General features: G+C 47.7%; 1 protein-coding gene across 1 annotated transcript in view; it reads left to right on the top strand.

The window, feature by feature from the left end:
- Positions 1 to 25,293, top strand: part of Sdk1 (sidekick cell adhesion molecule 1) — a 429,935-nt gene that overhangs the window by 181,462 nt on the left and 223,180 nt on the right. Inside the window, 1 exon segment of the mRNA XM_032887198.1 lies at positions 6,967 to 7,103. Coding sequence (XP_032743089.1) covers positions 6,967 to 7,103 — 137 coding nt within the window.

The raw sequence follows: 25,293 nt of genomic DNA, 5'->3' as shown, positions 1-25,293 counted from the left end.
ACAAAGCAAACAAAAGCATCGTCGTTCTAAGCTTTGATCTTATGATCCTTTGATCCTTCTAGTGCTGCAATGGCAGGATCACAGTCCTGGGGTGACCCTGTGTCCCCCAAAGCATCTTGCCCTATTGAATGTGCCAAAAAACAAAACAAAAAACAAAAAAAACAAAAACAAAAAACAAAAATCAGGTTCCTAAGGCGTTAAAGAGTGATTAATTGTTCAATCATTTAAAGACCCAATTAGCATCACCTGGCTTCTCCAGCAGTCTAATTCTTAGCGGCCTGAAAAACAGAGAAAACCTAATTTACTGAGCTGACTGGAAGGCTCAGACCCTGAGGCATCGGGAGAGGATTCTTTCACTAAAACTACTTCTGACAAAGACATAATAAGGAGTGAACAATCTGACGCCATCCCCCATGGTTATCAGGCTGCCCGTCTTCCTCCTCAGAGCAAAGTGGAAGAAGATGGGTTTGACCAAGTCATGATTTGCGCATCAAAGGGGCAAAGCTCTTCTGATGGAGAAAGACTGACCTGGTCCTCTTTCTCAGGGGCAATTCTCTCTTGACCACAATTTTACCAATTGTTCAAAACTGCTCCTCCCTCACAAACACCGCCCTCCCTGTCTCTCCTGCCCTGTACAAGCTCCATTTACTATGGCCGTTGTTAATGTCCAATAATTCTGTGGTGTAAGTGACTTGGTGCCAATTTCCCTGTTCCATTTCCATTGCAAGGTGACTCAGGACTGGTCCCCATTTCCATTGCTCCCTCTCTCTTTGGTTTGTCCCCACTGGGTATTTCTGGGTCCAAAAGTAACTCAGGACAAATGACTTAATGGTGGTGCTATTAGCATACCAAAGCACAGGCTGATCACCAGGGTCACTCAGTTCTAAGGCTCCACTCAGCTTTACCCACCCCACTTTTACAGAACTTATCCTTTCTGATAAGTTCTGTAAAACCCAGTATGGTGCCGTGGGAGGGGGTGCCTTAGTGGGCCTATGCTGGGGCTCCCTTTGACCCGCCAGGTACCAGCCATACAGTAGGTCTAGTATAAAATGAAAGTTTGGGGGGAGAGCCTGGGAAGAGGGGTTGAGAAGTAGAGGCAGAGAAAGAGAGGAGACAAGAAGGACTGAGAGAGAGAGGAGAGAGAGAGAAAGAAGGGAAGAGGCCAACAGGAAACACTTAGAGGGGGTAAGGGGAAGGAGAGAGAGGGGATAGAGGGAAGGAGAGAGAGAGGGGAGAGGGAGAGAGGCCAGAGAAGTGGGGGTCAGAGAGAGAGAAAAGGGTCAGAGAGCACAGGAGAGGCCAAACAGTCACTTTATAGCATACCAGACACCCACCTGGCTGTTGTTCCATCAAACTGTTGGGCAGAGCCTAGAAGGAAGGCTAACAAGCTCACACCTTCCCCCAGCTTCTGAGACCTATATGACTCTGCCACTTGGGTACTCTCTACACTCTCTTGCCCTCTCTCTTGTCCCTCTCTCCTGGTCTCCTCTTCCCACATGCTCTTCACTTTCTCTCTCAATTCCCAACCCCTCCTCTCACGGCTCAGTTCAGTCCACAACTGTCTCTCCCCACTCTGGATGCTTCCATATGCCTAGGGCTATATCTCTCTCCTATCTACAATAAAACCTTCCCCTCAACCGTACCTCAGAGCGGTCATGTCCTCACTTCATGCAGTCATAACCATCTGAGAACCTCCCAAAATATCATTCATTCACCCTTCGCTTAAAGTTGGCAGTGACATGCTTGGGTATAGTCTACTCCTATTGGTTAAGATGTTCTGGATGGATTCAGAGTGTATGAAAGCCTTAATTATCTGTTACTGACCTGTTGCTCAAAGGTTTTCCCATGATAACCATCATGGGAACATAAGGAGAATGCTTCTGCCTTGTGCTGGGGATGTCCCAGTGGTTAGAGCACTTGCAGCATAAGCATGAGACCCTGAGTTCGGATCCTTAGCACCTATGTAAAAAGCCACCTCTAGTGGCATGTGCCTATAATCTCAGGACTGGGGAGGCAGAAACAGGAGCCCGTCTAACTGAATCAATGAGCTCCAGGTTCGGTAAAAGACCCTGTCTCAAGGCAGAGGTGACTGAGAAAATTATTGAATGTCTCCAACTTCCTTCCATCCCACAGAAGCCAGAAATGGAGATGACACTCTAGCCTTTAATCCCATGGCTTATTCTTGGTTTGTGTAAAAATGAATATCACCAACTTGACAGGCTCTAGAATCACCAAGAAGCCGAAAGTGACCTTTGGCATCTACAGGCACATGAACATGTGATGAGACACACACATACATGTAAGCATGTACACATACATGCACACACACACACTAAGTACATATAAAAAAGTCCTGCCCCATGTGAGCTCCTGGGTCTTACTGTGTGTGCATAGGACAGTCCTGAACAAGGCCTGTGGTCTGTGTGCACATCTTCATCTGCTGATGGAGATCATTCTGCGTCTACTCTGTGACCTGGAGCACTGGCCACTCCTGCTGATTTTCAAGTTTGTGTTTGTTGTGTCAGACCAGCTTCTATTATGGGACCGTCTTTGCAGTGGAATTCAGACACTAATTAATTGGAATTAGCACAGACCTTACAAGTCAAGGGCATAGACTCTAGAACAGCTCCAAGCTTCAGGCAGCAGCTGGGAGCTCCGGGCTTCCACACCACCTACCAAGCTAACCAGCTGGGGCTTCCCCTATGCCCTCAGCTGCAGAGTCTCTACACAGAGCTGTGGCTCTGACTGCAGGTTTTCATAAAGGGGGGGAAATGCATGACCAGACTACTAATGAGCTGGAGAGTTGGGAAACATCTCAATCTGGGCGTGTATGGGGTGGCTATCGTGGGAGGCTGTGCACATGCTCTGGGTGGAGGCAGGCATGTATGCATATGACATACGGGGCAAGATCGGCCAGTTCCACATCTACGTATGTATGGCTTCCTCATCTTACCTCATGACACCAGCCAAGGATGCTCAGCAAAGCCACATCCTCTAGACGTTTCCTGATTGGCTGAATGCTTGGTACATTACTGAATGGCTCCAGCTTCCTTCCATCCCACAGAAGCCAGAAATGGAGTTGACACTCTAGCCTCTAATCCCATGGCTTATTCTTGGTTTGTGTAAAAATGAATATCACCAACTTGACAGACTCTAGAATCACCAAGAAGACACACCTCTGGGCATTTTAGGGTTATTGTGGGGGGATTTGGGGTTAACTGAAGCAGGAGGACCCACCTGGATATGGGCAGTGCCATTCCATGGGCTGGAGACTTGGGCTGAATAGACAGGATAAACAGAGCCTAGCATTTGTCTCTGTCTGCTTCTCCCCTGTGGATGCAATGTGAGTACCGCTCCTGCGGCCATGCCTTCCCACGGTGTTGGACTGTACCTTCAGACCGTGAGCCAAAGCAGACCTTCCTCCTTAAGTCGCTTTCGCCAGGCATTTTGTCACAGCAATGAGTACAGTAACAAATGGTCACTTTCTACTAAGGACCACTCAACAACTTTGGTTTTGTTTCAGACCAGACCTAATCTACCTTGGAGGAAACAAAAAGAAATGGGGCTTGAGAGTGGATATTTCCATCCTGCCCCACCCCTCGAATAGTGTTTATTGGGGTCTAATGGAGGCTTGGTTATCAGACAAGTCAAACAGAAGGAGCTACTTCTTGTCTGATTTCTACTTGAGTCACAGTTAAGGAGGACACAAGACAATATTCCACACTTGTGTGCTCATACACAGCACAGTTATACCACCGTGAGAAATGTTCGTTTGCTAGCGGGTACATGGATAAGAGAACTACGCTTCTTACCCAGCTGACCACAAACGGCCTCATTAGCTCTGAAATAGGACGGGTACATTTCTTTCTGGGCCATGCTGGGGATGGAAAGGGATCTAGCGGGAGCTATCACCCTCAGCCCACAGGGACATTTTTTAAATGAAAAGTATCAGCTTTGGGGCTGGGAAGAGGGCTCTGTCAGTAAAGTATTTGCTGTGCAAGCATGAGGACCTGAGTTTGGAGCCCCAGCACCCACAGAAAAAGCTGCGTATGTCCAGATTTGAGGTGTGTGGGGCTGAAAGGAGTAGAAGGAGGGCAAACTGTAATCGGGATATATTGTAGGAGAGAAGTATCTTTTGTGTGGGGTTTGGGGTTGTTTTGTTTTTGTTTTTATGTTTTTGGTTTTGGTTTTATGAGACCAGGTTTTTCTGTGTAACCCTGGCTGTCATGGAACACAGTCTGTAGACCAATAGCCTTAAACGCAGAGATCTGCTTGCCTCTGCCTCCTGAGTGCTGGGATTAAAGGCATGCACAACCACTGCCCAGCAAAGAGTCTATTCCCAATGAAAAGGCAAATTTTTTTAAGGAAAAAAAACCTCTTGGGCTTGAGAGACGGCTCAGCCATTAAAGGCTAAGCTCACAACCAAAAATATAAGGATAAACACTGGAGGTAGAATGCTTGCCTAGCAAGCCAAGGCCCTGGGTTTAGTCCTCAGTTCCAGAAAATAAAAAGAGAGTAAACACTGGAGTATGGCAGTGTACACTGGGGGATGGAGACTGGAGGACCCCTGGGCTTGCTGAGCAGCCCCTCCAGCAATATCTGTGAGCCCTGGGTTCAGGAGAGAGCCTGACTCAGAAAATTCTGTGGAGAGTGATTGAGCATGGCATGGAACGTCCGCCTATGACTCCACATGCAAGTGCACGCAGGCGCACACACACATGTACATGAACACACACATACATGAGCACACACAGTCAAGTATAGAGTGGGGCATAGTACTGTATACTTGAGATCCCATCACTTTTGGATCAGATGTTGAAACGTCATAGCAAGTTAAAGGTCAGTGTAGCCAACATAGTAAGTTCCTGGTTAGCTAGGGCTGGCAGGACCTGGCCAATAAATGGATGATGGGTGGATGGATGGATGGATGGATGGATGGATGGATGGATGGATGAGTAGATGGATGGATGGAAGGATGGATGGATGGATGATGATGGATGGATAGAAGGATGGATGGATGGATGATGATGGATGGATGAATGAGTAGATGGATGGATGGAAGGATGGATGGATGCATGGATGGATGGATAGATGATGGTGGTGGATGATGAGGGATGGATGGATGCATGGATGGATGGATGGATGGATGGATGGATGGATGGATGGATGGAATGATGGATGCATGGATGGATGGATGATGATGGATGGATGGATGGATGGATGGAAGGATGGATGCATGGATGGATGATGATGGATGGATGGATGGATGGATAGAAGGATGGATGCATGGATGCATGGATGGATAGATGATGATGATGATGGATGGATGGATAATGATGATGGATAGATGGATGGATGGAGCTCCCAAGCTTCCGAAATGTCAAGTATAATGTTGGCATTTGTTCTGATCCATGTGGTTCTCTAGTAACTGATATCCAAGAGAGACCCAGAAAAAATTAGTGGGTGACACAGGTCAGCACCTGGCGGCCCTCCCATCTGTGTTACCAGGTCTGTTACAGGAGTGGCCACCATGAAGAAGGAACGTGGGGCAGGCCCAGATCCCACGCCTCAGAGATGTAAGGCTAAATCTAACTTGCACAGCTTGGGTTGTTCAGGTATAGATTTTTGTTCTGTCTCCAGTAAATCCCAGCAAAACCTTTGCTTTCTTAAATTAGTGACTTCTTTTTGAAACTTATGCGCCAGAACTGCACTTGCACTTTATGGCTGTGTCCATGTGTTATTCACTATCTCTATAGGTGTCTAGTTGATTTTCTCACATTTACTCTTAAGTGCTTTCCCCAAACCTCTATTACTCTCTCAAAGACAGCTACAATATAGCCTCATGCTGTAGATAAATAAGGCAGTCCACTTCTCTAAGAAGTGGGCTGATCATACTGGACAGATCCTCACCACCAGGCTTTCCTCTTTACAGGGCTTATTGGGTTTACACAAACAGCATAGACAAATCATTGACTACATTATGTCTCATAAATAACATAACACCAGGACAGCAGTATGGCTCAGCTTCTGCAGAAGCATGAGCTCAATCTCAAGCACCTACGTAAACAGCTGGGTGCAGTGGTGCACACCCATAATCTCAGCTCTATGGAGGCAGAAACAGAGGATCCCTACAGTTCCCTGGCCAGCCAGCCTAGCTGAACAAGTAAGACCACCTCAAAAAAATAAAGTAGAGCAATTACAGAAGACATTTATTTTAGTTTTCTTCCCATTGCTGTGATAAAATACTTGACAGAAAGCAACTTGGGATGGAAGGATTTATCTTAGCTCACATTTCCAGGTTATGGTTCATTATCTTGGAAAACTGATGTGGCAGAGACTTGAAGCAGGTAGTTACATTGTAGCCCCAGTCAGCAGGGATAAATGAATGTTGTGCTTAATGCTCAGCTGACTTTCTCTACTCTTACACAGTCCAAGTTTAAAGCCCAGGGAATGGTGCCACCCACAGTGGGCTGAGTCTGCTCACATCAATTGAGAAAATCAAGACATTCCCCTATAGACATGCCCATAAACTACCCTGGTCTAGACAATCCCTTGTTGAGACTTTCTTCCAGGTGATTATAGGTTATATCAAGTTAACAGTTAAAACTAATTATTATAATATCTGACTCAATCTCTAGCTTACACACACACACACACACACACACACACACACATGCATGCACATACACAAAACAACAAGACAAAATAGAATGTAATAAAAGCTAGTACGCACAGGGCCCCTGTGAAATTACCTGTGTTGTGATTGTGGAACTGCAGAGATCACATCAAATTACATCCGAATTACACCACCGGAGGTGGATCTGGTCTTTGTTTCTTGGAGACCACAGAGAGAGAGAGCAGCTCATTCTCATTCCACAGCAGCACACACCAGCTCTCTCCAGCATGGAGATCACCCATCAGACTGACTTGACTGTTTTCTTGTTCTTTTTCCTTCCTTGCCTTTAGTGAACTGCCTCACCCACCTCAAAACCTACTGGCCAGCTTGAGTTCAGCACGCAGCCACTCGGTGACACTATCCTGGGTTCGTCCCTTTGATGGAAACAGCCCAGTCCTTTACTACATTGTGCAAGTATCTGAAAACAGTAAGTAGCAAAACAAACTGTTGGCCCAAACATAAACCAGATTTGTGTGTGTGCGTGTGCGTGTGCGTGTGCGTGTGTGTGTGTGTGTGTGTCTGTGTGCGTGTGTGTTTGTGATGTGGCATGGGGTATGCTTGTGCAATCTTGGAGGGCAGAGGAGGATATTGGAGGTCCTGCTCCATCACTCCTAGCCTTACCCCCCAACCTCCAGACAGGGTCTCTCACTGAACCTGGAGCTCAGCTGGTGACCAGCAAGATCCATTGATTCTCCTGTCTCTGCCTGCCATGGCACAGGGGTTACATGCATGCTAGAGAACTGAACTCAGGTCCTATGCTTACACAGCAAGTGCTCTTTCTAACAGGGCCATCTCCCTAAGCCCAGACATCAGATTTCATGTGTTTGTAATGTCCCGTCCTTCCCACCAACCCACAGCTGACAGACACTTGACCATTCTTCACAGGTAGCAAAGCAAAAACAAGCTGGTGTGTTAGGAGAGAAAGAGCCATGTGGTCGAGGGAGAGGCAGCATCCTCAATGGGCTCTTGAGAGGGCCTGGACTTGAGACCAGGCCTAAGAGGAATAGCTAAGTCCATGAGACTACCTCAGAGGTTCTAGCAGACAGTGTTATCCCTGGGGCATATTGGAAAAGGAGAAATGGTACCTCCTGGGGCTGACTTCAGAGTGAGCAATAGCAGGCCTTTGCAACTTGGGAGGGTTTTGTAACTTCCTGACTGTCCTTTGTGGAAGCCCATGAACAGAGACAGGAACTGAACCTTTAGATCTGCACTTTGTTCAGAGAGCAAGCCCTCCGAGAGGACAGTGGGTCAGCATCCTAAGTGTCCACCTACATCTCGTTGCCAGTGATGGGTCCTATGGGGGAGGGGGCACAGGAATCGTCTCCGAGCTGTCCATCCCCTCAGGAGGTCAGCAGGTCCCTGAGACTTGTAGTGTCTGTGCACCTGCTTCCAGCCTTGGTCCTCTTCCTTCTGTCGGCATGTCAGGCACACACACAGTGCCTGAGTCCAGTTACCGCCTGCTCTTGTCAACCTTGTACTCCTCCAGGGCACCTGGGCTGAGAGGGCTTAACTCAGAGCAAGCCAACAGTGTGTTAGTCTAGGCTAACTGCTAACACATGCGTGTGGATTCCTCCCTATGCCATGGAGCCTGGTGTGTTTTTAACAATGCAGAGTATGAAGGTCTCATCACTTTGCACTGATATAGACATGGTACTCAGTAGAGCATAGCTCCTGTGGCTTCCTTTCTGCTTCCAACACAAGCAACCCTGACTCCCCTCCAGCCAGGCTGTCTGTCCTTCCTCCCCTCCTCCACTACCTTCATGCCTTTGCCTGTTTGTTCCTCCCTCACCCCCTATGTCATACACGCCGGTGAATCTCTTCCCTGGTGATACACCAGGGATTGGGTGTCAGCAGTGACAGGGGCAGAGGTACAGCTAGAAGTCCCATTTAATCTTTTAGGGACCTCAACTCAAATAAAGCTGGATTCCTGACTTCACCACAGAAAAGATTCAGGGTGAGCCAGTGCGAAGCGGAGTCTGCATTTATTAAAAGACAATTTTAATATAAAATATAAGCAGGGGGATTAGGAGAAAGTGAGGTGCTTGGGAAGAAAGATGGGTATGGACTTCTGTCCCTCCTACCCTCCGTAACACTCCTGCAAAAACCATCTTGGTGTTACTGATGGTCTTACCCTCAAAGTGTCACCAGGGGCCCTAAATGAAGTCATAAGGGCCAAGGAGTAGGGAACTGGGGGGCACCTGACAGGGCTGAAATTGACGGAATGAAACGCTAGCTGGGAGGGATGCAGGACAATGGGGTAAAAGTTCACTGTAAACATTAAGGGTCTTGTTTAAGATTCCCAGAGAGGAATGAGGCCCCAGCCAAGGCCCACATATTCAGTCCCCAAGCCTGCTTCATGGCTAGGTTAACATTCTTCTTGGAGATGCCTTTGTGGAAAAGAGTGTTGTCTCCGTGTTGGCCACCTTCGCAGCAGACACTGTTGCTTGAGTTGGAATTCTTGACACTCCGCTGGCAATGGCTTAATCCAGACTCCAGTGTGAGTGGATCCTGTCCTCTGTGTCCTCCCCTTTTCCGTCTTTCTGTCCTGCCTCAGAGCACAGCCCAGAGGCCTCCCATCCCTCCCTGGTTGTTGCAACAGACACAGTTGCTCTTATTAGCATCTTGCCATCATTTTAGCCCTACCCTCGGCCCTCTTTTCCCACTCAGCATTTCCTTCTTCTGGAGCCCAGTTTCGGTGTCACTCAGGCCATAGCCTTAAAACAGTCCCCATGCCCTCCACCCCAACCACTTGAGCAGGAGCAGTTCTGGCCTTCAAACTGAGGTTTCTCTGATATGTTTGTCCAGGCCCTCTCAGGAGCCCAGTAAGGACACCTCAGCTGCCCCAGCTGCCTCCCCAGGCCCTGCTTCCATTTTTCCTTTCTTACCCATTCTCTTTACAAACATCAGTGCTGATTCCCTCCAAATAGAAATGGCCCAGTCTCTCCCTTTGAGCTCCTCTGGGCTACCGCAGCATCCAGGATGAAGCCCCAAGTCTCCAATCCTGGGTAACCTAAGCTTGTTGCAAGCTTCCTCTTTCTCACTCTGCTGGACATGCGCCATTTACAAGGGTTCCATGTTGCCCCTCACCCCCTGCCTAAAGGGCCATGTACTGTCTCCATGTTTTATCCTCTACTCAGAATGTTTGCAGGGGTAGTGTTGTCCCTCAGCCACTGTCCCCTTCCAAGGGGCTCCACACAGCACAATGTAACTTTTGAACTAAGCTAGAGTCTTTCTTAACTTTTTTTAAAATCAGGGATGGGTTCTAGGTAAGAATTCCACCACTGACCATACCCTCAGCCTTCCACTGGTGGGTTCTAGGCCAGCGCGCTCCTGATGAGACGAACCCCAGTCCCTCACTGGGGTATTCTAGGTAGCCACTCTTCCTCTGAACTATGCCTCATTCACTACAGGATTCTAAGCATATGCTCTATCATAGAGCTGTATTTTATATCCACTTTCTGGATCCTAAATCCATGCCTCAGTCCCAAGAGCAGGCTTGGACATAGCTCACAGGAAGTGCTGGAGTCCAGCCTTTCTCCTTCCTTGACCTCTGGCCTTCCTTCCTTCCACAGAGAGGGCAATACTGGGACTGGGCTGCATGATAGCAGTGTTTCCGTTTAACCCCGAGTCAGAGAGGGAAGAGACAGCGTTATTTATTAAAATAACCTTTCGAAAGACAAGGTTTTCCTGAGGATGTCATGGCTGTGTGGCCTTTGACGATAATGTGTGTGGAGAGAATGTGACAGGAGCAGAGCTCTTGTCATCTGAAGATGACAGATATCCACCATAAGGACAGCTTCCGGCAGGCATCCATCTCCTGGAGACAAAGAGCCGTGTTCTGCTCGCTTTTGTTGTCCCTGTCCCTGGAGTTTAGTAGCTACTCTGCGAATAAGATAACATGAATCTGGCAGAGCCACCAGGACAGACTGCTGCATGACTATTCCCTGGGGAGATAGAAACAAACATCCACCCATCAAATAGGGAACCAGCAACAGAGCACAGTAACAATATTATCAAGGTACAGTGAGTGTTTAGGGGTCACCCTCAGGGATTGGAGCATGGACCAGTCAAAGGCATCTGCATCATCAAAACCCACCTGACATGACTAACAGGTGATGATTCAAGAAAGCTGGAACCCTAGAGCTCTCTGCACAACTTCCAGGCAGCTCAAGGGGTCAGAGAGTTGCCTCCCCTAAGCCATTGTTAGTGCTTATGTAACTTTGAGGAAGTAGAAGCCGTGTGCATCTGGTAAGTTTCAGGAACTTCCTGAGACTTCCATGACATTCTGAGCAGTCTTCCATCAGGGAACTGTTTTACCTTCCCTTCTTGACACCAAAACAGGCACTGATTCAAGATACCACACAAGCCATTTCCCAACTGACAGCAAGACTTATTTTTCCAGTCAGGCATACTGCCTAAATCAGAAGCAAGCTTTTCATGTAACCAACCATCCGTCCATGTTGACTGACATCTGCTCTTTACCCGGCAGTCTTGAGGTGTGCTGGAACACAGACATAAGGTGACCAGCCTCAACTTCAGACAAGGACGTGGTCAGACACATCAGCGCTCACGACTTAGTCAGTAAAGAACCTGATGAGCAACCCCAAAGACCTGAGTTCGACCCTCCAGAACTTACAATAGCAATCTGAGAGTGATGGCATAGTTTGGTAATCCTGGGGCTGGAGGAATGAGCATGGTGGATCCCTGATACTCACTGATCAGCTGGTGGAGCCAAAACAGTGAGTGCAGGTCCCAGTGAGATACCTTGTCTGGAAAACCAGTGTGAACAACTGAGAAATGATGCCTGAGATTGACCTTTGGCCTCCACACACACACGTACAAACATGCACACACACACACACACACACACACACACACACACACACACATATATATGTATACATATATACACACATATATATGTGTATATATGTATATATGTACACATATATATGTATATGTATATATGTATGTATGTATATGTGTGTGTGTGTGTGTATATATATATATATATATATATATATATATATATATATATATATGGGTCTGTCACTACTTTCTGTTTCAGCCACCCTGCCAAACCCTATCTGTCATTACGCTTGACCAATGGTCACCAAGAGCACACACTAGACAATTTGGCAGGTGCTTTTCAGATACTTCGGTTTGCTAAGAACGTCCCAAAGGCTGGCACTGACTGGTCCCTCGCTGATCAGTTGACCCTCTCATCGGGACCCAGCTTCAGGCTGCCCCTCTTCCTCCTGCCGAGCATTGAGAGGCCAGGACAGTTGCTGCCGTGTGTCCCTGACTTCAGACCCGTAAGATAAATCTGTGGCCTCGATGGAAGCAGCATGTGTCGTTACCAGTCGGTTGGTCGTATGCCTTCTTATCGCAGGCTCGCCTTAGTCGTCCGGACCTGTGATGAGCTTTTTATTTTTATTGGGAATGAGGGCCGTTAAGAAGCAGCTGAACACGCGGGCTAATTACAGCCAGAGAGAAGCGCTTAGCAGCAGGCACACTGAAATGGAGATTGTATTTGGCCCACACTCAACGCTGAGAAGTGGACAGTGCTAAAAAAGCCCAGCTACCCACCCAACATGCCAGATACTTGGGAGAGTGGCTGCTGCCAACTCCAGCAGCCTAGCAGGCTGACAGGGCTGCTGTTCTCCTGAATGCCCTGGATCCTACGGGAACCAGGCAGGTGCAGCTCAGTGGCTGAGGCAGGGGCCTCCTCAGTGCTTGATTTCACCACAACTCCTACCACTCAAGAAAGGCTTTCTCTGAGGTTTATAGACCACCATGGGAGAGCGTGGTTCCATGCACTTAACTAGAGTCAAAAGTGCGTGGAGAATGTCTGGCCCTGTAGTCGTATCAGGTTCCTCTTGCCATGAAGTTTGGTGGTTCTCTTGTCACAGGTGCCTCTCAGTGAGCTAGAGGCATAGACAGGGCTGGCACTGTTATAAGGTCGATTCAGGGTACCCACTGGGTGAGCTGAGGTAGGCAGTTCTGGGGATACAAGCAGAGAGGGCTTCTCTATGACGCTGAACACCCCAGAACTTCAGATAGGACAGCATGAGAATTTGGTTGTGAAATGAAAAGCTTTTCTCTCTTTCTCTCTCTCTCTCTCTCTCTCTCTCTCTCTCTCTCTCTCTCTCTCTCTCTCTCTCTCAAATCTGTACTGACTGTGGCCAAGAACAGTATGTCTATGGGGTCAGGGCTGTTAAGGAAAGCCGTTGGGAAAAGAACTTGAAAAGCTCTGATGTGGACCAGAGATGCAAAGAAATGCGGCTCCCATCAGGCACCTCTTCAGGCTTGATTTCGCAGAGGCTGCTCCTTGGGCCGTCTTACAACTCTATAAATTCTAGAAAAGTTGCTGCAATTCAGGTCTGGTCCGTAAATGCAAATGCATATGGATGCAAATAGATTTTATGCTGTAGAAGGTAAGGCTCTGTAGATATTGATCAGTTTCACATCTGTTCGCCAATTCATTTTAGCATTATTGATGTGTGTACGTGTGGTTTGTTTCTCTCTTGACACAGTTGGAACATCTTATTGGAATCAATGAACTAATTAAAACTGTGATACAGAGCTACGGAGACCAATCAGGTTCAGGGAGAGACCCTGTCTCAAAAGTAATGTGGGGTGCAACCAAAAAAGGCCCGGATATTGACCTCTCTGGCCTGCCCCTGTACATGTGTGCATATCGCACACATGCACACAGGACGCACGTGCTCAAGGTTCATTCTGTGTTTGTAAAAGAGCTGTGATGCTCCTTTTTTATGAATTTGTCACTGAACTTAAGTGAACATTTGGCAATTTTAAAAATGCACATTCTCAATGTAACACCACAAGTTTCCATAGAAACCCTGATATTTAGGAGATGTAATTCTAGTTCCTAAACTGAGACCCTCCCTGTTTTCCGTGGGCTGGGCCAAGACATCTCCTGATGAACAAGAGTTGTAATAGCCTTTTGCCAGTTAGAAAGAAAAACCAAGTAATCTTCTCATGATATTTTTTCAGCTTAGTACCTACTACCGCCCATCTCCTGGTAAGGTAGCCATGCCATATTTATATTAAAAAACCATAAATACCTTATGATACGTAGTTCTTAGGTTTTGCTTTTAGTAGGTGTGAGTGTTCATAACTGTGATTTTGTATTTCCAAAGTTTGAAACTTAGTTATAATATGAAATTTGTACTTTAATTCTGAATTTATAGGTGCTCATAGCCAGGTGTGGGAGTGCACACTGGTAACTCCCACAGTAAGAGAGGTAAGGTGTGAGATTGTGAGGTCTGAGGACACATAGTGATACCCTGTCCCAAAAGAGAAAAAAAAAAAAAAACAGACCAGAAAATGTCACTACTGTTTTATCCCATGCCTGGGTCAGTCTTGCCTACATCCTCCATCACGTGGCTGCAATCTTTCCGTCCCTCTCCTCGGCCTCTAGGTCTCCCTCAGTCCGGGCCCCTTCTGCCTAAAGGAGAGTGCTCCGCTAGTCATCTCAAATTCCCGACTCTCCCTCCCTGTTCTCCACTGGGGTCACACCCTGCCACTCCCACACCATGCCCCTACCACACCCTGCCACACCCCTGTCTCACCCCCGCCTCGCCCCTGCCATACCCTGCCATCCTCAGCCTCCTTGATTGTTCCTTCCATTATGGAGACATCCTGAACCATCTGGCCTGTGGCCCCACCTCTGCCTCTGTCTTCACTCATATGTACGTGTTGGGGCAAGCGTGTGCCTGCAGATGTCCATGCCCATGTGTGTGGAGATCAGAGGACAACTCACATGTCATTCCTCAGGTGCCACCCCACTTTGTTTTTTGAACACAGGGTTCTCACTGTCGTGGAAGTCACCCAGCAGGCTACCATGGCTTGCCAGGGCACCCAGTGGTCCATCTGTCTTCATTTCCCCAGCACTGGGATGACACGTACAGGCCACCACACCGGGCTCGTTATGGGGGCCTGGGAATTGAACTCTGGTCCTCCTGCTTGTTTAACGAGCCCATTACAAGCTGAGCCATCCCCCCCTCCCCTGCTTCACCTCTTAGGTTGCTATGTCTTTACTTGCACTGGCAGACTCACGTTTTCTCTCCTGTCCCTTGTGTGTTGGTGTCCCCGAAGCCTCAAGAACACAGCTTCCTCATCCAGCCGCTTGCCCAATGACCCTGTGTGTCTCTGCTATTCTTCCCCACCATGACTCTCCAATGTGTCTCTAACTGAAACCTCCCCAAGCCCCAATCTGAGTCCATGTGTCTCCCAGGAGTCTACGCATAGACGGCCTCCATGCTCAAACAAGTCTTCCTGTCTCCTGTATACTTGTCACCTTTGCCTGAGAGCACTGCTTCCTCTTAGCTAGACATGTGACACTATTCAGGGTTCCTGCCACATTCCCCTCCCCCACAATCTATTTCCCTTCTCTCACTCCACAACTGCTGATGGAGAATGGCTGCCGCTCTGTCCCATTGCCCTGTGTACCTCCCTCAAGGCCATTCCTCATTGAGCTACTAGGAGCAGCTTCAGAACTATGTGTAAGGGGAGTTTGGCTTGACTAAGATCAAGGGTCCATTTCCGCCTATAAGAGATGCTATTATTGGCGCTAAACTATGCTCCGTGCCCAGCCAAGGGAATTCCTCCTCTGGAAACCCCTTTAAAGGGGCCGTAAAGGCTCCACAGAGCGCTGCACAGCAAGGCTGGGAGCCTGCTTCATAACATAGGCTACATTATTACAATGTAACCCCAAGGTTACATTATTTCCAGCTGCTGGCCTGTCTTCTAAGTCAGTCCTCTGTAGAACTCGTCGCTTGAGGAATAGATTCTAGGCTGATTAGCATGGGAGACAGCACCATTCATCATCCGGCCACTGCCTGCCTCTTCATATTTGTCTCCAGCCACTTACTGGTTTTTTTGTTGGGGCTTTTTTTTTTTTTTTTTTTTTTTTTTTTTTTTGTGCTTCAGGGACAAGCATTGTTTGTGCTTCCCTGAGAGCATGTTTGATTACATCTCCCCAACCTCATTCATGACATTCTGTGATCCACTTCTACTTATCAAGTCCTGTCAGCTGTGCCCAGAAAGTGTTAGGGCGCTTTCTGTCTCCCTTCACTGTCTTTCCACAAAGGCGGCCTAGGTTGTGCTATTCCCATTTTCTCCTCTAGGCGGCGCAGCCACAGGCCGTCTCTGGCATAGTAAAAACAGTCCGCAGCTCCTCCGCGTGCTGTCCGTGGTGCTGAACCACCCTATGGCAATGACGGTCCTTAGGGTAACCCAAAGGCAGGAAACAACTTCAGTGTAACCATGTCTTTTGGTAGCTGTGCACATGTGCATTTTTTTAAAAATACTTTTCCTGCTGTGATCTGTCAGTATTCTTCCTCCATTTTCCTAACCAGGATTTGGCGTTTCCCTCTTCTGTCATTTGTGACAAGTCCTTTTTTCCTTTTCTTTCTTTTTCTTTTCTGTTTGGTTTGCTTGGTTTTTTCCAATTTTCTTTTTCCACTTAATTTTTGTAGATTTTATTTATTCATACTGTAGTCAGAGTTTCACGTATCCCAGCCTGCTCTCAAATTTACTGTGTAGCCAAGGATGAATTTGGAATTCTAATCCTCCTACCTCCACCTCCCACATGCTGAGACTGCAGACATGTGCCAGTATGCCTAGTTTATGAAGTAACAGGGATTGAATCCAGGGCTCAGTGCATGGTCCCTAACAACTGAACTACATCCAACCCAGCACTGTGGGTTATTTTTGACAAAGAAGTGTTTGAATCTTATGGAGTTTAGTCTGCTGCTGTTTCTCTTTCATTTTTTTTTAATTGCTTTAGTATTATCGGTATGAAATAAACATCATAGATTTGCACCTTTATTTTAAGCAGTTAATTTTCCACATATGTGACTTTTTAATTCAGCTGGAATATAGGCATACTATATAACTATTTCTGGTTTTCATCCTACCAGCATGGTTTGTTGAACAATCCACTTATTTATAGTGCAGACCTGACATGGTGACACATGTCCTTGATTTCAGCACTATAAAAAAGGAGGCAGAGGCAAGACAATCTCTTTGAGTTGGAGACCAGCCTGGTCTACATAGCAAGTTCCAGGCAGCTAGAGCTATACAGCAAGATACTGCCTCGAAAGAAAAAAAAAAGTCTGGAATGTATTTGGACCTAGTCGGTCATCTTCAGGTGTCTTTGGGGGGGGGGTGTTTGTTTGTTTGTTTTTCTTGTAACATTTTAATGTGTTTTAAATACAATGACTCCCTTCGTGGTCCCAGATTTTACTATTTCTCATCATGAGAAAATAGAACTATTTTGTAAAATTTGAAAAAAGAAGACGAGGAGGAGGAAGAGGAAGAAGGAGGAAGAGGAGGAAGGGGAAGAAGGAGGAGGAGGAAGAGGAGGAGGAAAGAAAGGAAGGAAGGAAGGAAAGGAAGGAAGGAAGAAAGAAAGAAAGAAAGAAAGAAAGAAAGAAAGAAAGAAAGAAAGAAAGAAAGGAAGGAAGGAAGGAAGGAAGGAAGAAAGAACAATTCTACCAAGGAACACTTTCCCTTGACTGGCCCTCATAATGTAATCAACAGAGGCCTCAGACTTGCTGTGATCTTCCAGTCTCTATTTCCCAAGTGTTCGGATTACAGATGAGTGTTGCCTGGTTCTCATTGAGTTTTTAAGGAAGGAGTTAATGCTGTGCTGAGTTCTATGAGGACTGACTTGGTTGTTACAACTGCCCATCCAGAGGGTCCTGCACATACACATTCACTCTCTGGATCGCTTTCCTAAGGGTTCTTCAGGTCAGTCGCCGGGCGCATTCTGCTCTTTCTGGGAAGATTGTTGTCCCAGGGCAGAGCTTCTCAACCTGTGGGTTGATTTGTCTTTTCACAGGGGTTGCACATCAGATATCCTGCATATCAGATGTTTACATTGCAGTCCGTAACAGTAGCAAACTTACACTTAGGAAGCAACAAAAATAATTTTATGGTTAGGGGTCACCACAACATGAAGGACTGTATTAAAGTGTGGAGCATTGGAAAGGTTGAGCCACGGTGCTAAAGTGTCAGCTCCCTGCTGTGTCACAGTCTTGGACTTCCCCTCAGTCACCTTCCAACTTGCCTTTGTTGGGACACGCGAGGGCTACTGTCATCCTGGCACTCACTTTTCCTTCCCCTACTTCCGATTCTCTTGTTATTCTAATGATTTTTCTGTTGATCCTCTTAGTTTTCAAAGTAAACAAGCGTATCTTCTCCAATAATAGAATCCATTGTCTCCTCTTTGTTTTTCCTATCTTGCTGGGCTATCAGACTACTTTTAAATGGTAATGAGCTGGTAGAGTCTCCTGTTGTTTTGTCCCCCTCATCTCCGTAGAATATCTTCTAGGATTTCGGTGCTTTGTGTAATACCAATTTCTTTTTGTTATATATGGAGTCATAATTTGCATAGAGCAAAACACAGAGATCTAAGTGAGCTCTAACAAATTCATCTATCTATACCTGAAGTCTACGCTTTGAACCATTTCAACCTTCTAGAATATCCATGTCCCCCTGTCCCTTTCCCCTTCAAATTCTCAACCTCACAGAATAGGATGTGGGTTGGAAACTTTGGTATTTCACAGTAAAACTTCTCTCTCTCTCTCTCTCTCTCTCTCTCTCTCTCTCTCTCTCCCTCCCTCCCTCCTCCTCCTCCCCTCCCTCCCTCCCTCCGTTCATCCGTCCATCCGTCCCTCTTTCCCTCTGTCTATCTCTTTTAGATTTTAAAATTTATATGGAAGTTTTTCTTATTTCTAAGCACCTGTCAGGGTTATGTAAGGGCAGCCATGTGAGAAACCAGAACCATCTATCTCTTCAACCTTAATCCCCCCACCCCACCCCAGCCCCCAGCCTTCCAGTGTAAAGCCTCGAAGAGCATCTTCAGGTGGACTCCAAGTGATGTATCCTCTTCCAGCCTTTGCTAGTATCACCCCGGCACAGCCTAAGTTCATTGGAAGGACACTCAGGAAACTAAATCACAAACCCAGGGTCACAGGACTTGGCCTAAGATAGCATATGAATGAACAGTTAGCCAGGGGAATGTTTTTGAGAGTCTGGACCCTCAAAGGAGGGGCTGTCACTCCACAGGAGAGTCCAGAAAAGCCCTCTTGGAAGTGAGCCACAAGTGGAGATTTGCAGAACCTGGGTATGTGTACCACCCTCATAGGAGCTCCAGAGTACAGAAACCTGGATACAGAAGTATTGCGGAGTCCCTGACATGCCCAGCATGTGTATTTGCAAGAGCAGAAGTTTTCCCAGCCCAAGAGAAGCCAGTGGCAAGGATTAAATAGACTCTTTTTCTGAAAGGCATTTTCCACATAGTAATATATATTTTAAGTCCAGGGTAATACCTGCTGATTGCAGCTAGAAAGATGTTACTAGACATACAAAGAGAGACTTGCTTATCTGCCTCCACCACAACCAACTGTTGCTGGCAGTCTAGTGAATCCCTCTCACACTGAAAAGAGAGACCTATGAGGAATACCAAGGGACCACAGGCTGTCAGGCACATCATCCCACACAGAGCTGTTGAACAAGCTTTTAGGCAGCAGAACTTGGCAGGAGCAGAGAACAGAGCATGAGGCTCCAGGCTGGAATTGCAGAAGGTGGCATGGACGGTTGCCCACCCCTCAGTTGCTGATAGACATCCCCAGATGGGGGAACCAGGAACAGCCTGATCCTTGGGAAACAGCAGACTTCTGAGGAGTGTGGATCTGGGCAAAGCACCAATGGCCATGATGGGCATCAGTAGGTGAGAGGCTGCCCTGGGAATGATAGAACCTGTAGAATATTCTCAAGGATACAGTGGTCTGTTGTTTCGCACCATGCCTATCTATTAGTTTTGTGTTATCTGGCTGTCAGTCTGTCAGTCTGTCTTTATCTCTCTTTTATACCTCACACTCGCCATGTAGCTGAGCATGCCCTTGAACTCCTGATCCTCCTGCCTCTACCTTCAGAATGTTGGGTTGACAGGCCTACCCCACTGGTCCAAGTTTATGCAGTGGAAGAGTTGGGAGCTCAGACTCCATGTTTTCCAAGCAATCACTCTACCAACTGTACATCCCCAGCCTGCCTGTGCTTCCTTTGTGTGTGTGTATATGGGTATCTGTGCACACGTGTGTAAGGGGAGGGTACACTCACCCACGCATGTGGGTATAGAGGATAGAGGTTGACGGTGGGTTTCTCCCTCTGTTCTTCTCCATCTTGAGTTTTGAAACAGGGTCTCTCGTTGAAATTGGAGGCTACCATTTCAGCTAGACTGGCCAGGCAGCGAGCCCTGGATCCCACCTGTCTCTACACCCCCCACCAGCCCCCAGGGATGAGGTTGCAGACATAGGTCACTGTGCCCAGTGTTTATAAGGTTGCTGAGGATCTAAGCGCAGGTCCTCATACTTGCACAGCGAGCACCTCACTCACGGAGCCATTTCCCAGCACCCCTCAGCTTTCTGAAGTGGGGCTCGGTGTCACTCTCAGAGGCTCCATACTTCTCTGAGCCCCCTTGCCAGCATCACCGAAGGCCAGGACTCTCCTAACGCAGAGAGAACCTGGAAGCATAGTTTTGTCTTTTCCCTAATGCCACAGGTGTCCTTTCATGTGCAGGCCCGACTGCCTCCCGCGCCGCACCGCGTGAGCTCATTTGCTCCGCTCTGCAAGCTGCTGCTGACTGTCATCACACAATATGTTAAACATCTTCCTCCACGCTTGCTATTATGTCCTTAAAAGCTGATGGGTTTTGTGCTGTTTTGCTTGCCTCAATGGCAGAGGCTTTGTTCTCCACGCTTCAGAGCGCTCTGGTGCTGTCTTTGAAACTTATCGCACGGGGTCCTGCTGATAGCCTCTGGAGCTGTTAGGGAGTGCTTCCAGCGTGCCTCATTTTCCTGTGGGGTTTTGCATACTGAACCTTAAACTAATAGAGTTTGCTCCCCCTTTTAAAAATGCAGCCCAAGAGAAGGCACCGACCTGTCACAGGTATTGATGGCCATTGTGGGGGCCCAGAAATGGACTAGGATGTGGGTACCAGGGCTCATCTCCAGGCGATTCTCTGCCCTTATGGAGAAGATACATGAGACACATATCCTCCATTGGCCTGCACTTGCCTTATGGAAGGCTCTGAACATCATGACCTACAGATCATGATTACTTTTTGTATGCATGTTACACGTGGAGGCCAGAGGTCAACCTAAGGTATCTCACCCTGTGTATCTCCCCAACTCCTCTCTCTCTCCTCTCTCTTCTCTCTCCCTCCCTCCATTTCCCCCCAAGGGTCTCCCACTGGCCTATAAAACACTATCAAGCCTTCCTGATCAGATTGCAAGTGTTCATTGCCTCACCTGGCTTATTACACAAGTGACAAGGACCCAATCAGGTCCTCACGGCTATGCATTTTCTGTACTTTTAATGATGGAGAAAATTAAGAATGGGGGATGGAGAAATGGTTCTCTAGGGTAGATCCAGGTTTTACATGACTTGTAAAATTTTGGAGTTCATGTCAACGCCCACGCATGCACACAGGCACACATGCACATGAAATGCACATGCACACACATATACAAATGCACATGTTGCACAAACATGCACATGCATGCACAAGTACACACATGCGCATGCACACGCACACACACACACACACACACACACACACACACACACACACACACACACACACAGAGCATTCAAAGGATCTCTGCTAGGACTTTGTCCTGGTCTCATTCTTGTTGCTCTGACAGAACCCTCTGACCAAAAGCACCTGAGTGGAGGAGAGTGTTAATTTGGCTTAGAGTCCATCATTTCAAGGAAAGCAAGGCAGGATCTCACTGTGTCACATTCACACTGGAGAGTGCTTGCTACATCCACCCAGCTGGCTTTCTTTACTCAGATACAGTCCAGGATCCAGCCCATAAAAGAATGCCACCCACATTCAGAGTGGGTCTTTCCACGTCAGCTAGCCTAATCTAGAGACTCCCCCAATGACACGCCCAGAAGCTTGTCTCCCAGCTGCCTCTATATCAGGTTGACAATCAATACTAACCTCTAGTCAAGAGGGACATTTGATGGCCACTGTTGGTGGTAGGTACAGGCCTCATCCTATGCTCCTGCTCTACCCCAGAGGCGACAGGTCCTCCAATGCTGCACACAGCATGCTCCCCACCTGGAATGCATCGCATTCTCCAGGGCTACAGCATGGAGAACAAGCATGCTTGCTTTAGCTGGCACTCTCAGGTGCCTTCTGCTCCAGCTGGTATGCAAATGCACGTGGACTCAAGCCCTTGCATGCGTGCACACAAACATACTCATGTCTGCCCCTCTCCTTTCTCGGTGTATGTGTGCATAGGTGCCTGTGTGAAGAGATTCCTGTGTACTCGTGTGCACATGATGTATGTAGAGGCCGGAGGTCAACCTTGGGTGTCCTTCCTCAGGCACTGTCCACTATTCTGTTTTACAGTCTCTCTTTGGCCTGGAGTTCACAAAATAGGCTAGGCTAGCTGGCTAGAAAGTCTCAGGACTCCTCCTGTCTCTACCACATTGCCTTGTTGTGTGAGTTCAGGGAATTGAATTCAGGTATTCCTACTTGCAAGGGAAACTCTTTAAGCACCAAGCATCTCCTCTCCTTACCCCTTGACAGAACGTCTCTTACAAAATACCCAGACTCTCTTAGTGCAGACCCTACTCAGAACTTTGTTAACCGGCCTTTCCTTCCTTCACTTGAACCATGGCTGGTTTTGTGTGTCAACTTGACACAAGGTACAGTTATCTCAGAGAAAGGAGCCTCAGTGGAGGAAATGCCTCCATGAGACCCAGCTGTAAGGCATTTTCTCAACTAGTGATCAAGGGGAAGGACCCAGCCCGTTGTGGTGGTGCCATCCCTAGGCTGATGGTCCTGGGTTCTATAAGACAGCAATCTGAGCAACCCAAGGGAAGCAAGCCAGTGAGTAACACCCCTCCCTGGCTTCTGCATCAGCTCCTGCTTTCTGACCTCCTTGAGTTCCAGTTCTGACTTCCTGTGGTGATGAACAGCAATGTTGAAGTGTAAGCTGAATAAACCCTTTCCTCCCCAACTTGCTTCTTGTTTGTGCAGTAATAGAAACTCTGATTAAGACAGCCAACAGATCCATCTTTTTAATTTTTTCTGTTAATAAGCTTGCTCTTTCAGTTTAGCAGAGTTATCCTGTGAATCCCACCTGAGCTTCTCCATCTCTAACACTCCTGTTGGTGCCATGGTTTCTCAGAGCTGAGGAGACCATACTGACTCATGCCCAGATACCCTGTTTTCTTGCTGTTTGCTCTGTCTTAGAGCCCCTCACAGAATCCCTCAGGATGTTCGGTCATCATACCTCTTTGGGCTTATGTGGCAGGACAGTTTCTCAGATGTCCCTCATTTGTGATGACCTTGACAGCTTTGAGGAGCTCTGACAGTTTTAAGAATGCTGCTCAGTTAGAGTTTGCCTAATGCTTCTCTTGTGGTTAGCCTGTGTGGGAGAATGCCCTTCTCCTCAGATCACGTCAAGGGCTCTCCCTGTCAGTTTGACTTAGTGTCATCATTGATATACCGTGTGTGTGTGTGTGTGTGTGTGTGTGTGTGTGTGTGTCTGTGTCTGTGTCTGTGTCTGTGTGTGTGTCTGTGCGTGTGTCTGTGTGTGTGTCTGTGTGTGTCTGTGTGTGTTTGTGTGTGTGTGTCTGTGTGTATTTGTATATACATGTGCATATGTTCACATGTGTGAAACCCTGTTCATGTGTATAGACACCAAAGGACAACCTTAGGTATTGTTCTCAATCCCCACACACCTTGTTCTTTTGAGGCAAGGTCTTTCCTAGAACCTACAGCCCACCCACTAGGCATGGCCAGCTGGCTGGCTAGTGAACCCAAGGAACTTCCTGTCTTATCTCCCTAGCACTGGGGTTACAGGTGCGTGCCACCGTGGCTGACCCTCAAAAAACAAAAACAAAACAAACAAAAACGTGGGTTCCAGAGTTTGCTCAGTCCCTCACGCTTGCCACACAAGCACCTCACTGACTGGGTTCTCTCCCCTTGATAAGTCTTTTAAGCTCTGGCAATCTGAGCTTAGCTGTGCCTGGGTTCAGCTCTCAGCTGCACCTGTCGGGAGTGTGCAGCCTGATCCCAAGGAAATGCACCATCTGTGCTCACATGCAGCATCTGCAAAGACAGCCTGGGTGTGGTGGGAGGGCTCTCCTCTCCGTGATACAGCTGGGATCTTTGTGGGCACCAGAGAATGGCTCAGCATCCTTGGCCAGCTCAGCAATGTCTCTAGTTTCCATGGCTGGACAACAAAGAGATGTGGCTGTGTTCTCCATGGTGTGCTAGCACTCTGTGACAGTAGAAGCTGGGGAGATACTAGCTTGGCTTCAGCCGCCCCTGTGTTCCACTCCTTCACCTGGTGAGGAACATGCAGAGCTTGAGTGTCATGAGTTCAGAGTACAGACACGTGCGTCCAGGCAGAGACGTCCCAGCTAGAAAATAATCAATTTACTCTTCAAATATGCCACTGAGCTCAATATTATGGGGGCACCGGATTTCTGTTCATGTATGGGGTGTGCACACGTCTGTCTGGGTGCGTGAAGATGTGCAGGTGTGCATGTGCAGGTGTGCATGTGCAGGTGTGCATGTGCAGGTGTGCATGTGCAGGTGTTCATCTGCAGCTGTTTGTATGCAGGTGTGCATGTACAGGTGTGCATATGCAGGTGTGCAGGTGTTCATCTGCAGGTGTTTGTGTGCAGGTGTGCATGTGCATCTGGAGGCCAAGGTCAATGTCAAGTGTCTTCTTCCACCTCTCTCCATCTTGGTGTTTGAAGCAAGGTTCCTCAGAGCATCTGGTGCTCACTGACTGACCCAGCTAGCTGGCCAGTTACAGACCCCTTTCCCAGTGATAGAGTTTTTAGGTGTGCACTGCAGATCCAAACTCAATTCCCCATGCGAAGCAAATGTTTCTACCCTCTAAACCATCTCTCCAGCCCCTATTGTTTCATCTTAACAACAGATTCCCCCACCAGCCTCCCTCTCTTGCCTGGTCAGGGGCTATGGTATCTACCCCGAGGGCGCCTAGTGCCCTGGATTTGGGCCACAATGTTGCTGAATCCAGCCCTGCGTCTTCCTTTAGTTCCTGGAGGTTGGATTTGGGTCACATTCCATCTGCACATTTGTGCGTATATTATCTGTGTGCACATATCTGTGCCACGGTGCATGTGTGTATAGGCATAGGGGGCGAGACATCTGTGCACATCACACATGAGAAAAAGAAATGGAGACAATAAACCCAGCCGTCCTCTGAGCCCACGCACAGAACAGAGTGATCCAGTCTTGAGATTCTCAGTCGTTCAGAGTAACAGTTACCAGATCAGGCATGAGAGGAGCAAGCAAAGTGGGGTAGCAGGAGGCAGGTATGTGTCAGGCCCCTTCAGACCCGCCTCTGGCTCCCCAGCCTCTAGGAGGAACCTCACTGGTAGTCCTGTGAGGACTGGCTTGGGGGAGCATCTTCTCAAAAGATTCTGCCTGTTGACTGTTGGATCCAGATGTGCTGCATGACTTACATCCCACCAGTCCTCAGCAAGTTAACAGCTGTGGAGCTTGTGAATGAGTGAATTAACTCCCA

The sequence above is a fragment of the Rattus rattus genome, chromosome 16, assembly GCF_011064425.1.
Source record: "Rattus rattus isolate New Zealand chromosome 16, Rrattus_CSIRO_v1, whole genome shotgun sequence".
NCBI lineage: Eukaryota > Metazoa > Chordata > Mammalia > Rodentia > Muridae > Rattus > Rattus rattus.
The sequence above is the reverse complement of the archived record's forward strand: the minus strand, read 5'-3'. Positions and strand labels throughout refer to the sequence as shown.